At 32.7% G+C, this 16,919-nt stretch overlaps 1 protein-coding gene across 1 annotated transcript in view; it reads left to right on the forward strand.

Moving 5' to 3' along the window:
• CSMD3 (CUB and Sushi multiple domains 3) overlaps window positions 1-16,919 on the forward strand; it is a 764,662-nt gene that overhangs the window by 314,842 nt on the left and 432,901 nt on the right. The window contains exon 10 of the mRNA XM_004679632.2: window positions 13,098-13,222. Coding sequence (XP_004679689.1) covers window positions 13,098-13,222 — 125 coding nt within the window. The remainder of the gene's footprint in view (window positions 1-13,097; window positions 13,223-16,919) is intronic.

A 16,919-nucleotide genomic window follows, 5' to 3' on the forward strand; every position in this document is an offset into this window, starting at 1 on the left:
TCTGCCTGTTCTGCTCCCCACTCTGTCCCTGGTGAATCCTCTCACCCTCTGCATCTCTGGCCTGTACCCCAGTTCTGTATGAATAAATAAATAAATCTAAAAAATTAAAAAAAAGTCCCCACTTCCAACCCTTACATCCCTTTTACCCCTTTCTCTCTCGCTTTCAATAACTTCAGAAACTTTAATTTGATTTATTAATGTTTACTGTTTGTAGTTGCATTGCTTTGCCAGTTTATCTGCTATGATTGTTTGTTTCACTTACATAAGTGAAAATATCTTTGGCATTCTGACTTGCTTCACTACACATCGTTTTCTTGAGTTCCTTCCATTTTGCTTTAAGCAGCAACATTCTCTCTTAAAGCTGATATTATTCTATTGAGTGGACAAATCACATATTTTAATCCAATCATCTATCACTGGATACTTGCATTGCTACAATTTCGTAGTTATTATAAATAATGATGCAATAGATATTTTGGATTGTCTGATATTTTTAATTGATTGGTTCATGTTATTTGGCTAAAATCTCCTAACAATCAACATTTTGATACTTATAAAACATTGTAGATGTCACTATTCTTTTAAAATACCTTACATTTTTGTTCATTAAGTTTTGTTTAATAAATACGTCATCCTACAGTTTATTGCTGCTGTGAACCACATAGCTCATCCAACCTGGGGTCAGATTGAAGACCACTACTCTCAGCTCCTGTTCCCCACTGAAATAGTGTGATACTTGTTTTTTTTTTTTTTTAATCAAGCAGCTTCTAAAAATTAAGTTTTCACAAAGATAATATTATAGAAATAGTTTGATAGAAAAATACCAAATATTTGTTGGAAAATCTCAGATTAGTGAGTTATACAATGTATGGCAATATTTTCATTTCCTAAAAGGTTTTGAAGTTCACTGTGGCCACCTGTATATTTACTGTAGCAATGTGATGTGTTTAACACAGTTTGGTCCTGCAATTTTAGCCATTAATAAGAAGCAGAAAGGAACATCTGCCATTAAAGCAGATGCTGCTTTTATTTTGTGTCTTAGTAAGATGAACAATTAGATGTTTTTTCACCCAGTTTCAGAATCCATACAGACAATATGGCATTTATAACTATCCTGCGATGTGTCAGTATCTCTTTAGGCTGTGCATGTAAACCGATAAGCCTTAGTTTACTGTTTTCTTTCACCCATAAACTTAGAAAATAGTCCCTACATACTTATAAAGCAGGTACTGAATTAGACTCCAGATGTAGGTGGAAAAAAGGATGAGAACACATGTTTTCCTCCAAAAAGTTTGTAGTCTTTAGCTTCTATCCTGTTGATATAAATAATCTCTCTCATTCTGCCCAGCCATTTTACGTACCACTGGATACATGTCTGCTAGGTATGTGATTTGTTTTTTCATCTCAAGGGCAAAACCATCTCTAATTCTTTACTAGTTCATACTGTAATTTTAACTTAAGCTAAAAGTGGTACTAAATTTCAATCAACAATGTTATGGCAGCCGTTTACATACTTATGTTTATTTTGCACAGAAATTATTATGTGGAATCCTTCTCTGATTTGTTCAGAGTATCAGATTGTGATACACTCTTTGCATTTCTCAAGTTTGTATATTATGGTCTCCAGATGACTTAGCAGTTGATAGGGACAAAAAATAGAGGTAGTGGAAATATGGTAGATACATATCTTCTCTAATAACCATGTTAAGAAAATTGTAATAACTAGTAAAATTGTTCTGAAAAATGTGAATAGCCCATTATATGTCATATTTCAATAAAAGGCTTAGGACTTATTTTTCTTTTAAGATTAATTGAATTCATAGTTCAATTCTGAATCACAGAAACATTCTTTATCATAATTCAGCACTTGACATAAGTATGTGTACTTTATTATGATATTTATTCTTAAGATCTTCCTCAATTTCACATCTGATAAAAGAGCCTCAGAAGTGATCTAGTAATCTCCATGTCACTCCCTAGTCCAAATTCCACATTTTGAAATTCAGAAAACTGTGAGACTCAATGAGCATATATTAATGTTCTACTTTTTTTTTTTTTTTAGTTTTTGTTTTTACTGGAAATATTTTTTTTTCCCTGTGAGGATAGTTATTAATTGAAAAGTTATTTTAATCAGGATAAGGTAATTTCATGATTGCCTCAGAGTAGTTGTTACATTAAATGAAAATGATTTAAAATTAAGCACACCTTTCTTCAAAGTTACTCTTTATTCATTAAAGAGGCACAACATAAATACGTGATATAAGTTTTGAGGTACATTTGTCTAGGCAAATTTGCTTAAATAAAGAGCAAAGCCATTCATGGGATGTTAGTTTATATGCACCTAGAGATAATCTAATCTATTCAAAATTTTCCTTACTGAGCTATAATGTTGATAAATTAAATGAAAAAATTGAGTTTAGTTTATATTATAGACATAATATGGCAGTAGGAACTTAGCATGCCAAATTTTCATTACTATCATATACAGTAACTTATTACTGTTATCATTTACTTATGTGATTTAAGATATAAATACTAAATGTGGTTGTAGTTGTTCAGTTTCAATGTTCTTTCCAGTCTATAAAACATTCAACACTTTACAAACAATGAGGTAGTTGCTATGTGTATTAGTCTTTGCACTTTACATCTCATTCGGTGTGATGTGTGGGTTACTTTTGCATATTTTTTTTAAAAGATTTATTTATTTGTGCATACAGAACTGGGGCACAGGCCAGAGGCTCAGGGGCCGTGAGAGGCTTCACCAGAGACAGAGTGGGGAGCAGAACAGGCAGATGGACGAAGTACACTGCTGAAGGGAGCAGCGGGCGGGTCAGGAGAGGTCTGCCTCACCATATGGTCTCCTCCGGGGCAGCCGGCAGGCGGGAATCGAACTCATGCGGAAGTGGCTTCAGATTCTCAGTGCTGTGCTTTAACCCGCTGCGCCACCAGGGAGGGCCTACTTTTGCATATTTTAATTTATCGTTTAGATTGTACATGGTGTTAGCATTTACTACAAGAGTATATCTAGTACTTTGGAAACTAGAATGCCATAGTCATATTAATTCCTAATACGATTTTCAGAATTTATTCTAAGATTAAGGAAGTTTGACTGCTTTGGATAATTTATAACATTGTCTGTCACACAATTCAGTTCATCTCTGCCTCTTAAGTGTTTTCTTACTCTGAGGTGGATTTGACATTAACTATTTGAAGCTTTGCTTCAATTTATTTCTCTACATAGTTATATTTTTGTTTTTGTTTTCAAGTGGATAGGTTGAGTTGACATTGTAGCTGACATTTATATGTGTTTCAGGTGTGTGTCATTAAAATACCATGTTGTATATACACTACTATATAATTTCAGTTCATTACTGAAAGTCCAGTTTTATCCCTTTTTTAAATAACTGCTTTAGCCAAATTTATCCATTCCCCTTCCTTCTGGTAACCAGCAAAATTTGTCTTAAAATCTAGAAGTTTATTTTGTTTTACTTAGCACATTTATTCATTTAGTTTCTTTATGTATCACATGAGTAAAATCATACAGTGTTGTCTTTGCCCATCTCACTTATTTCACCATCTTTTTGCAAAGAAAAATTTCATATATCCTTGTAGCTAAATGTGTTGAATTATGCATATATACAATGTCCTTTTTATTCACTGATCTGTCAGTGAACTCTTAGGTTTGATTCCACCTCTTGGCTATTGTAACTAATCCTGCAGTGAACATGGGCATGCACTTCTCTACATTAGTGTGTGTGTGTTGTGTTGTGTTATTTATTTTTTGTGTAGAACTCAGAAATTTAATAACTGAATAGCACGTAAAAAATAAGTTATTCTTAACCCCCCCCTTTTTTAAACAATTGGTTATAATACCTAGGTTTAACTTAGAACTTAAGTATGCTTCTAAAATTAGAGACAAATAGGGTCATCCTCATTGTATTAGCTCAGTTAATTTGAGTATGGTGGAGTAGAATAGTAGTTGAGCTAATCTGCCAAGAAAGTGGTGCTAACTGTGCCTTCTTCCTATGCAAAGCTTATTTATGGTGTGTGCACATGTGAACTGCAAAACAGCATCAGTTGACTCTTGCCAACCTAGACACCATAGTGTTAAATCTCAGATTGTAATTTTCTCACTAAATTTCTTTTACATTTTGATCTGCAAAGACTATATAGTCAATTTTAATCCATTTTATAAATGTCTCATTCCTTCAGTTTAAAAAATGATACAAACATTTTAGTTTTTAGTTTAATCTGTTTGAAAGTATAAATTCACAAGTGATTTTAAATTATATGTCATTTTATTAGAATTTTTTTTAAAGATTTATTCATACAGAACTGGGGTACAGGCCAGAGGTCAGAGGGTGAGAGGATTCACCAGAGACAGAGCCCGGAGCAGAACAGGCAGATCGACGAAGTACACTGCTGAGGGGAGCAGTGGGCGGGTCAGGAGAGGTCTGCCACGCCATGTGGTCACATCCGGGGCAGTCGGGGATCAAACTCATGCAGAAGTGGCCTTAGCTTCCCAGTGCTGTGCTTTAACATGCTGCGGCACCAGGGAAGGCCCTAGAATTAAAGATTTTATGAGAAAAATATATTTTTAGATTGTTGAATATTTTTTAATCAGTTAAGTATTGTGATTTTCTGAATATTATAATGTTATTTCTTAACCTTTTTCATTTTTGATATTCAAAAGCACTAATAATTCATATAATTCCTTCCTTCATTGAATTCCATTACCTAAGGATGAACCTTTCTCTTTATAACACAGTTATGGTTCTGTAGTACTTCTCTTGTTAAAAGTTGTAAGGACTTATCTCAAATGCCAGAAAAAAAAAAAAAAGCACATAAGATAAAAACAAAATCTTCATTTGTCATTATTATTTATAATTGCACTGACTTTTAATTTTTGTAATATTATTAGGTATAATGAAAATTTTTTTTCAAAATTCTAAAGATCTAACCACAATTAATTTTGAAAGCTAAAAAAAGAGAACCACATGATTATAAGCATTATCCTTTTCTTCTAATGGCATAGAATTATAACTTTTTCTAATGATGTTTGCTTTTAGCTTAGTTAGCTATCTAATTAATGAAAAGCTTTTCTCTCATACAAAAATCCACATTAATGTGCTCATTTTATGTACTTCTGTTTCTTTCGGAACAATACATTTCTTTGGAATTGTTCCTTTTTCCAGGCTAATGCCCCATTTGGAATTGCTCCATTTTCAACCTATTGTACATTTCCATAGAAGTATATAAGTATGTGGAATGGAAGCGTAGAAAAAATTTACTCTTAGTGATAGAATTTCAGCTAAAATGCAATAAAGTACCAACAAAAAGTAATAGCAACTTTATATTCTTTGTATGCTTTTAATTGTCTAGTAAAGACCAACTTTCAGGACATTAATTGAGTATCAGTGGTTTCAATATTGATTGAGGAAATAAGTGACTTTTAGCATTGCACATGCCCAAGCTGTCTTGGAACAATATACAAACTGACTTTATGCATTCATGCAACAAAAAACAGATCAGGAAACTAAGTTATGAAAGTATTGAATTGAATTCTCTTTGCATTTGATGTAGACTTTTTTCTATTGATAAAATGAACAATTTTCATTGAGAAAAAATGACAGTTTCTTTAGGATAATGGAATATGCACAAGAGAGAAAGACTATGGTGTTCTTTTGTTATTTTTTGAAGAAAAAAATGTTTGTGTGAGTTAAAAGTCTTTTAAAATAGCTAGCAAAGTTGCCATTTTAATTGAGAATCAGAAATAATATATTTCAACCACATGAGATATTGCCTCACACTGCTAGAATGATCATCAAAAAGACAAGAAATAACATATTCCTACAATGGTATGGAACGAAAGAAAACCTTGTATACCTTTGATTGTTATTAACTGCAATAATCACTCTAGAACAGAATAGAGGAGCTATTAAAAATAGAACTATTATATAATCTAGCATCTCCATTTCTGGGAATATATCCAAGAGAAATGAAAATGCACAAAAACATTCTACACCCCTATGTTCATAATAACATTATTTTAAAAGTGAAATATTGCAACAAAATAAATGTTCATTGATGGATGAATGGGAAAAGAACTTGTGACAGACACACAAGGAGTGACAACATACAATATTACTCAGCCATAAAATTGAAATTGCAGCAACATAGGTTGAATATGACTACATTATACCATATAGGAAATGCTGTCTGATCTTACTTGTATGTGAAGTCTTAAAAAAAAATTAAGACCAAACTTACAGAGAAGAGAGAGATTCATGCTCACCTGAGGGGCACAGCGTGGCGATAGTTGGAGGAATGTGAAAAGTTCAAGATTCCAATTATAAGTAATAATGTGTAATATGACTGTAGTTAAATACTGTTATACAGTATATATGAAAGTTGCTAAGAGTAAATTCTAAGAATTTTTATCATATGTAAAGAGTAAGTTTGGTGAAGAGGTGTGATGGGGAGAGAAAAATGCTGCTTTTTTATTTTTTATTTTTTTTTTACTATATCTGTATGAGATGATGGATATTAATGAAACTTCTTGCTATAATTATTTCACAATATACGTAAGTCAAACATTGTGGATATATACAGTGATGCATGTAGATTATTTCTCAGTAAAACTGAAAACAACATTAAAATTATCAATAAATATAAATTTCCATCAATTGAACTAGAAAAATGTTCTGCAAACTACACTCATAGTATGGAACATGAATTAGGAATTAAATTTATTTTCTTTTAGATAATTGGGGAAAATATTTCATGACATGTAAAAACTATATAGAATCCAAAAAGCAGAGTTAATATAAAGTTGTATTTAGAACACAGTTATACTAATTTATATTTATATATAGGTATGCAGTGTGTATATATTCTGTCACTGCTGCTGTGCTACAATGTTGAACAACTGACAGAGAAGTCTTGGTTGCAAAGCCTTAAATACTAAAAACTTTGCTAACCTCTGATGTTATAGGAAAATGACTAAATTCTTTCTATAGTAAATAATATGAAAAACTCTTGATTATATAAATAAATGAAAAAATAGTAAAAATACCTATAAAAATGTACCATGGCGTGAAGTAGCTAATTTATAACCATATACTGGTTTCCTTCTGGATTTTATGATATTTATGCCATTTCTCAACCTTTCAAACTTTATTGTTTGTGTTTACTCTTCCCATTTTAAATATTTAATAATTTTTTTCTAACTTTTATTTGTAACTTAATTTTCCCTCTCAAATTATTTTACTGTAGGCTCAACAAAACGCATATATTTAAGATAGCAGGAAAACACTATCTTAAACCACCTGTTTTGAAAGTAAGGTAATTTGCTGTGTGTTTATTAGAGCACTGTGCTAACATGTAGTTTCTGCACCTTCTAAGTAAGTGGTTTAATACTACTTTTACATCTAGTTTAATATGACAGATTGAATAGTTATGACAAAGAATAATTAATGGTTTCAAGTAAAAAGAAGTAGAGAAACAGTGAATCCAAAACCAGAAAGAGAAATAACCCTCTATAAGGGGGGGGGGCAGTTGATTATTTACAGGAAGGAGAAGAAAATAAGAAAAGACCTAGATTTCTAGATTTAGATTAAAGAAATGTCAACAGCATAGAATTTAAATTATTTTTTTAATTTAATTTTACAAAACTTTATTTTGAAAATGTTCTACAATAGGAATACATTTGTAACTTAAAAAGATAAATCTTCATTTAAATCTTCATTTAAAAATGTCCTACGCTTACTCTCATTTTGATAAAAAAAAAATAGCCCCAGACTATTTAAGATGCAATTGATTATTTTTTCAAATTACTAAGTTTAATACATTTAGACATTTACTTGAATTTTAAAGAATTGTATTGGAATTTTTGAGTTTTTCTTGGTGGTGGTGATTTTCTGTATGTTTAGTCTATTTTTTTTTAACTTAAGTAGTAATTTATAGATGCTTTAATATGTAGGTCGTCCTTCATTCTGGAGAAATTTCTACTAATATATTGATCATTTTGGAAAGCACACATCTTTACCAGGATGGGATTTGTGCAATCATCAGAATTATCTGGACTATAAAGCCACCAAAGAAATAACTGAAAAAATATTTAAGTACAATTTCACTCTTGATGTAGTGCTTTCAAACTTTCTTATTCCCTTATTGCTTAAATCCTCTGCTCTGAGCCAGACATCATTATTTGTCCTTTCATATATCTGTTATGTATTCATATTTATTTTTATATATACAAATGAAATTATATTTTCTATCTTGAGTTATGATTGTAGAAAAATATATATTTTGAGAGATTGCAGATTTTTTTTTCTGCTTTGTAGTCAGCCTTGATAGGATAGTGTCTTTTGCAATAGTAAGGATAATTTTTAAAACAATAATAGATCATTATGGTGAAAACCATTGTTTATTTTCCAAATTCTGTCACTTTAGATCATATGCTTAATGATTTGGTACTTTTAAGTTAAAAACATGTTGTATCATTTATTTCAAAATGTTCTATCAGATTAAGTAATCTACTAAAGTGGGAGGTTTTATTTAACTGGGAAGATGTCTTTTAAGTTGTGAAAGAAAAATTTTAGTACTGCTTGTCTTCCCTCTCACTTCAGTTTAATTAAATACTTTCACAGGAAAATATTTTTTAATGGAACTTGATTTACATTTTCTTGAAGTTTATATTAAATAGTGAAACAATTTATAAAGTGAAATGTATAAGTAACAAGTATTAGAGTTTCTTTTTATTATAATAACTTAACTCTCTTAGTTTGGAACATTTGGTAACTTAACATTTGGTAACACAGAATCTTTATTCAAGGTACCAATATTCTAGATATTGTTGACCTGTATCCTATGTAAAGATTGTTTATCCACTGATGTCTGTTCTTTTTGTGTTGCTTTACTCATATACATTTTGGTGTACATTTTGGTGTAGGGTATGTTTGGTTCACAATATGTTAACTGTAGCTGTGGTCCTAAATGAAGGTACTTTTATCCATCTGGCCTGAAAAGCCTCTTTACTTCAGTAGTAGAGACGATATTAATGGCTTCCACAATTATTTACAAGAATGAAGAAATTACTTGAGTGTCTAATATGCATTTGGCACTGTGTACTTAATACTTGATATTTTGGTGTATGATCGTAACAGTAGAGGAAGCTGGAGCTTACAGAGAGTGGTATTTTTTAATTCAGTAAAATCAGGGCAGGATACAGTTAGGACTTGAAAGATTTCTGATTATCTCTTAAACTGTTAGTGAAAGTTCTTAACTACGTTCCCCAGTGCATTAACAAGGAAAAATTGTTCAGCTTGTTTATCTTTGAGAGGAAAGTAAAAATTTCAGAAGCCATTGCTGGATGCCTTTGGTTTAATAACAAAGCACTTAGGTTTTTTTAAGTTACCAAAGGTTCCAAACTAAGAGAGTTAAGTTACTATAATAAAAAGAAACTCTAATACTTGTTACTTATACAAGATGGACTTTATTACTTAGTGAGAAAAATATGTTAAAATTAAAATATAACCATCTTTGTTTAATAAAGTGACCTTGGAAAACCATGGAAATATTACATTAATAGAAAATACTAGCCAGATGACTTTTGTGGACAAGGTCTGTTACTAAAGTACATTTCAATATTTTGCCAGCATAATTTTTTAGGCATAAATCATCATTATTCACCATGAGTGCTAGGAACATTACATCATCTAGTCAAACTCTCTGCTGCTGCTTTTGCTCCTTAAAAGTTTACTCTTTACTCAGTAAACAACATAATAACTTTAAAACATTAAGTAAAATAACATTGTTTTTGTGCACAATTCTAAAATAACTGCCCAGTTCTTTCAAAGTTAAAGTTAATATCAGTACCATGGTCTACAGATTTATAAATGATCTGCTCCAAACTCTACTCAACTAAATTTCATACCCCTGTCTCCTTCATTTGCTATGCACTAATCACATTCCATTTTTTGATATTTCTGGGACACAGAGAATGTGTCAATTGATGGGAGTAGAGTACATTTGAGTTATAAACAGTTTATGTAGCCTGGAGAATGTTCTGTCTGAGAATGATTTTATCCATTTACAGGGGTATGAGCTCTCTGAATTAGAAGACTTTAGACAACATATTGACATTTAGTAAATATTTATCTTTATTATACATATAAATATGTTATATGTAATAAAGATACAGTTTATTCACTTTCTCAAAAGTGTATGAACACATACATACATGCACAGAACTGGGGTACAGTCCAGAGGTGCAGGGGCGGTGAGAGGATTCAGCAGAGACAGAGTGGGGGGCAGAACAGGCAGATCAACAAAGCACATTGCTGAGGAGAGCAGTGGGCAGGTCAAGAGAGGTCTGCTGCACCATGTGGTTCACCTCCTGGGCGGGGATGGAACTCATGCTGAAGTGGCTTTAGCTTCTTAATGTTGCACTTTAACTTGCTCTACCACCAGGGAGGGCCCATATTAAGATATTTTTAGAAGGTTAGAAAACAAGTAAATGTCTGGTGTTTTTCTAGTGGGATAAGAGATACAATAAATAAATATACAGTGTATCAAATCATGTTTGGGGAAGATGAAAGAAACTGTAGATTAACAGTAGCTGTTTATGGACAGTATTCACAGAGTGTCTCATAAAGGAAGGGACATGAGAAGAAAAATTGAAAACTATAGAACCAGATGTTGACTATACTATTACAGGAAGGATTTTGCAGATTAATATTAGGGCAATATTTTCATGTCAGTGCAAGGAAGTAAATGTGACTAAAGAACAGAGATTGAGGGAAAAAGTGGTAGGGAATGAAATTCTGAAAATTAGCATGAGCAGGTCATGTAGTCTATCCTATGGACATTGACATTTAACTGAATGAAATGGGGAAGCATTAGAAGATTTGATGTAGAGGAATGGCATACTTGAACTATCTTCTAAAAAGATTTCTGTGAGTTTAAGGATACTTTTGAAGGATAGATTGTGGGGAATCAAGAACAGAAATAGGAACCAACAATAAAGCGAAAAGACTTCAGGCAACATATAGATAAGAAATTCTGGTGCCTCATAGGTGTGAGAAATGTCAGATTCTTGATTTTAAATGTATCGCTACTACTTTCATTGCGACACATTAGCCAAATTTTGGAAGCAATCTAAGTATTCAGAGGCAGGGGAATGAGTAAAGATGTGACACACATACACACAAATGATATACTACTCAGCTGTAGAAAAAAATAAAGTCTTGTAATTTGTGAAACATGGATTGAACAAGAGGGGATAAGACTAAGTAAGATAAGGAGAATGTCAAATCTATATGACTTTACTTATGTTGAATGTAAATATACATAAGGATCAGCCCAAACTAGGCCAAACTAACTCTTAAAATCTGACTGGAGAGTTATTCTACCAGGGGAGGAAGGTGGGCAGTGACAAAGAGAGGGAGGAGGGGCCCAGTGGGCTATAGTAGTAGATCACTGATACTTTGGTGGTGAGTTAAGAAAAGGTATGAAACTACACCTCCAAATCATAGTGTTGTAATCAGTGTTGTAACAATGAAGCAGATAGAATTAAAAAGGAAATTAAATTCTGTTGCCAGCAGGATTTGTTCAGTGGGGAGGATGTGACACATAATTGAACAAAAATGAGTCAAGTTTGAGTCCAGGGTATTTGATCTTCAAATGGAAGTGTTTCTGTTTATCGGCTGGGGAAGTAAAATTGGGTAGATAATTGAATGTTAGTAAAAGTGTAAGGCTGTTTACTGTAGGGTAGACTTCGTGTCACAAGAAGTTCAAGAAACCCCTATAGATATGTTGGTTTTATTACTGTTTAATTCATGATAATTTATTGAGCTGGGAATTTTGTTTTATATACTTTCTGAATATTTGATATAAAAAAGTAAAGCTACTTTGTAAAAAGCAAAGGGAAAAAAAAAGTCTCCATAAATACATAGACCCTAGTATTAAGAGATTTTTCGAATGTTTGAAAGTGTGAATACCAAATTTTAGCTCCTGAACTATACAAAAAGGCAATGGACCAGATTTGGATTGCAGTATATAGCTTGACAGACCTTAGTCTATACTAATTGAGGTTTTTTTTCCTATTATTAATCCCTGTAAACTTTCCTCTACACTGGTACAGACATATCTTCTAAAACCATGAAAGTCATCATGTGATTCTCCTGTGTAACAGACTCAAGAACTAAGTAGGAACAAAGGAACAATTCAGGTTGGCAGTGAGGAAAGGGGAGCGATACGGACAGAAGCAGCAGGGCGCGTGCAGACACTGCTGGCTGCTACAGCTGCTGATCCTTGGGCACTTGGTTAGAAAGTGAGGTAGAAAGGGCTGATGGAGCATCTGCTAGAAGATATTTCTGTGCCATATTGAAGACATGATACCTGATTTATTTGCTGACGAGTGGTTAATAGATTTTGGGAAGGAAGTACTGGATCCACTTTTATAATTTCATAGAAATACTGATTACTTTTAGCATTTAGGGTTTTAAAAAAGTGCTAGGGTTTTAAAAAAAGTGCTAATTTTAGTAACTTCATTTTCAGTAGAAAGGAAAATCCAGAATATACTAGTTTAAATGTAAATGGTGGGTAGGTTTCCTATGGAGTGAAGTTTGTAGTTCAAAATATGTATATGTATAAACAGGTGTATACTCATATACCTATACACATATAATATGATGCATAAATACTTGTTCAAATAAATATACCTGTTTGTATTTACTTGAGTGTACTCATTCAGGCTCTAGAAGGCAAGCTCTAGGAAATTCACAATTTGCTTACATTACCATCTATTTAGTATGGGAAATTTAGTTATTCCCCTATCTTCAATAATAGCATGGTACTTAAACTTGGTGATACTTTTAAAAATATATCATTATCTGAATGCTACCGACTAAAAGTAGATTCATCTGGTTTTGATTACTGTTATATATTTGTATGAATAGTTTTCCTTCCTAATAGAAAATTACTTTTTAAAACTATGAATTTTTGTTTCACCTATTGACTATGATCAGAAATGGAACATAATTATTATGTTATATTTTACTAATCCTACTTTTAATTCTTTGTTACAATTTTAGTCTTGGCTCCACTGTGCAGTTCTCTTGTGATGAAGATTATGTCCTACAGGGTGCTAAGAGCATCACCTGTCAACGGATAGCTGAAGTCTTTGCTGCTTGGAGTGATCACAGACCAGTATGTAAAGGTAAAGAAAGATCCTTAACATAGCACGGGTGAATTGGTGGTAGGAATTTCATGGGGGAAATCATACATTGTACAAAAATAAAGGATGATGCAATGAATATAGTAAAAAAAAATTAAAAGAAATGTAGAAATTTTCTGTCAACATTTTAATAATTAAAATTTGTTAAATTGAGTAAAATTTCAGTTCAACCTTTGAGATACAATGTAGTCTTTAACAAACTATTTCATTCCTAACAATATTTACAAAAAAGTCGGTAATATGTGAACTGATGTGTTCAAGGAGATCCCAATCAAAAAATCTTCCAAGAATCTATTGAAGCATAGCATGTAATGTTATAGTTCTGGTAACATTGCTGGACTTTTTTTTCTTTTAATCACAAATGACTGTTCATAGATGTTGGTATTGATGATAGGAATTTGTTGTTTTCACCACAATTCATTGTCCATTTACATAGTGTTCCACTTTAATCACTGTGCCCCATAGTAGAGATGTTGGTAGCATAGTGGAGTACAGGTTCTAGTGTTAATAAAATAAACTATAATTCTATAGTTAACATAAACTAAGACAAATTAGTACGTATTCTGCCTTTTGATATTGTCAGAATTAACAGATAAGATTTGCTCTTAATCGTCATTACATAAATTAAAATTTCCCTGTGGATTAAATGGGGGCACTTTATTCCTAAGCATTATTAAGCTGTGTTGAAAAATGAATACCTCATTCTGGCCTGCTGGCATTTTTGATTGCTTATTCTTTATAGTTGTTATTTTTAATAATAGTTTCTGTGTAGTTTTCAGTGTTTTAATACTTAAAATTCTGAAAGTTCTACTCCCTCAGGAAATGTTTTTCCCACATGTCCATAAAGTGTAGATTCCTATCAGATATGAATGAGGACTAGAGAAGGGAAGGGACAAATTTGATGGACACTGTAAATTGATAAAGAACACTAAATATGTGATAGCTGGCAGATAAGAAAGGAGAAAGGGAAAAGAAAGTTAAGGTGATATTCAGATCTATGAGATTGAAAGATATTTATTTTGCTAGTAAATAAGATTTATAGTGAATTATGTTGGGAAATTGAATTGTGTTGGATTTAGGTGGGAGATTATCACAGTGACTAGAATAGTCTGCATACATTTTTTTAAACCAACTTCTAATTGGCAAGCATTGCCCAAACCACTTCTTATACTTCATGTATTTGTCTCATTTAATCCTCAAAAGAAATCAGTGGAGGCATTATTATTTCCATTTTTAAGTGAGGAATAAGGTAGAGAGAGATCTAGTCATTCTCTCAAACTCAAAGAAACTTGCAACATGACACAATCCTTAAGGAATAATACTCATATGAGAGAGAAGCCAAATTTCAGAGCATTGAAGGAACAGAATATCATAAAATAGAAGTGACAGATATACATTCTCCTCATTTGAAAATGGCAACCCAGAATCAAAAGAAGAGAGACTATAGATTTTTCTCAGGATCTTTTAAAATTTTCATGAAAAGGGTAAATGCTTATTCATTTCTCATTTTCAAAAACTTGCAGTGCAGTATTATGTGGCACATTAACTGTATGAATAAATGAATACTGAAATGAGGGTGAAAAATTAAGGTGAAATAACTATAGATCTAAGTTTCCATTGTCACATATGGGCAAACAACTTTTTTTTTTTTTAATTTTTATTCCCCCTCCCCTTCCCAGTTGGGTTTATTGAAGTAAAGTTAATTTACATCACAGTATGTTTAGTGGTTTTAGGTTATAGATTAGTGGTTGTTATAGTTTCACACCTGTATAAATGTATGCTTTTACACCATGTCCAGCACCAAGGCCCTAGAACAAATCTACACTAAGCACAATTAATATTTCTTTCTTTCTTTTTTTTTTTAATAACAGTTTATTTTTACATCATTTTGTACACTTTTTTGTTTTTATCTCAATTGTAATCCCCGTGGGCTTCCCATCACTGAATCACCCTTGTGCCATCACCATAGTCCTGTGCACTTCCCTCCCCCCCCCCCCGTTATTGATCCCATTCCCCACTCCACCCCCACAAAATGTTTCTCGTATATGGCTGTTCATTATTCTTATTATACTCCTGCTATGAGCAAAACCATCCGGTATTTTTCTTTTTCTTTCTGCCTTATCTCACTAAGCATGATCATTTCCAGCTCCATCCAAGTTGCTGCAAAAGACATGTGTTTCTCTTTTTTGGTTGCTGAGTAATATTCCATTGTATATATGTACCACATCTTTTTAATCCAGTCATCTACTTTTGGGCATTTAGGCTGCTTCCATGTTTTTCCAATTGGAAATAAAGCAGCAAAGAAACATGGGGGTGCAGGTGTCTGTTTCAATCAGTGTTTTTGTGTCTTTTGGGTAGATACCTAGGAGTGGGATTGCTGGGTCGTAGGGAAGCTCTATGTTAAGCAGTTTGAGGAACCTCCAAACAGTTTTTCATAGTAGTTGTACTAGTTTGCATTCCCACCAGCAGTGCAGGAGAGTTCCTTTTTTTCCACGTCCTCGCCAACATTTGTTGTTGCTAGTTGTTTGAAGATGTGCCATTCTCATTGGGGTGAGGTGGTAACTTGAAGTGTCTTTTTAGCTCTTATGTCCATTTTTTGATGGGGTTGTTTATTTTTGTTGAGTTTCGTCAGTTCTCCATATATTTTTGTGATCAGTCCTTATCACTACTTTTGTGTGAGAAAATGTTTTCCCAATTAGTGGGCTGTCTGTTTGTTTTTTTGTAATGTCTCTTTTGCTGTACAGAAGTTTTTTAACTTGATGTAGTCCCATCTATTTATTCAGGCCTTCACTATTGTGGCGTTGGGTGCTCTTATCTTTAAAGATGTTGCCGAAGAGTATGTTGTGTAGTGCTTGCCCCATCTTTGCTTCCAGAAATTTTATGGTTTCCATTCTTATGTCTAGGTCTTTAATCCACTTCGAGTTGATTTTTGTGACTGGAGTGAGGCAGTGATCTACTTTCACTTTTTTGCAAGTAGCTTCCCAGTTCTCCCAGCACCATTTGCTGAACAAACTTTCTTTGTCCCATTCTATCTTCTTTGCTCCTTTGTCAAAAATTTGCTGTCCATAAACTTGTGGTTTATATCTGGGTTTTCTATTCAAATCCACTGCTCTGTATGTCTATTCTTATTCCAGTACCATGCAGTTTTGATTAGTATGGATTTGTAGTAAAGCGTGAAGTTTGGGATTGCAATGCCTCCATTTTGTTTTTTCTTAGACATGAGGGTTATGGCTATTCAAGGTCTTTTGTTGTTCCATATGAATCTCATCAACATTTTTTTCTATTTCTTTGAAGAATGTCATTGAGATTTTTATTGGAATGACATTAAATCTGTATATTGCTTTTGGCAGGATGGCCATTTTGATGATGTTAATTCTCCTGATCCATGAGCAAGAGATGTCTTTCCATTTCATGGTGTCTTCTTGCATTTCTTTTTAACAGTGTTTTATAATTTCTTTGTATAGGTCTTTTACCTCTTTTGTTAGGTTGACTCCCAGGTATTTGATTCTTTTTGTTCTAATTGAAAAGGGAATGGCTTTTTTATTTCTGCTTCTTCTGATTGGTTGTTTGTGTATAGGAAAGCCTCTGACTTTTGTGTGTTGATTTTATATCCTGCTACCTCGCTAAACTGGTGGATGGTTTTGATTAGTTACTCAGTGGAGCTTTTAGGGTTTTCCAT

Source organism: Condylura cristata, unplaced genomic scaffold, assembly GCF_000260355.1.
Source record: "Condylura cristata isolate star-nosed mole 26May11 unplaced genomic scaffold, ConCri1.0 scaffold00009, whole genome shotgun sequence".
NCBI classification, from domain to species: Eukaryota; Metazoa; Chordata; class Mammalia; order Eulipotyphla; family Talpidae; genus Condylura; species Condylura cristata.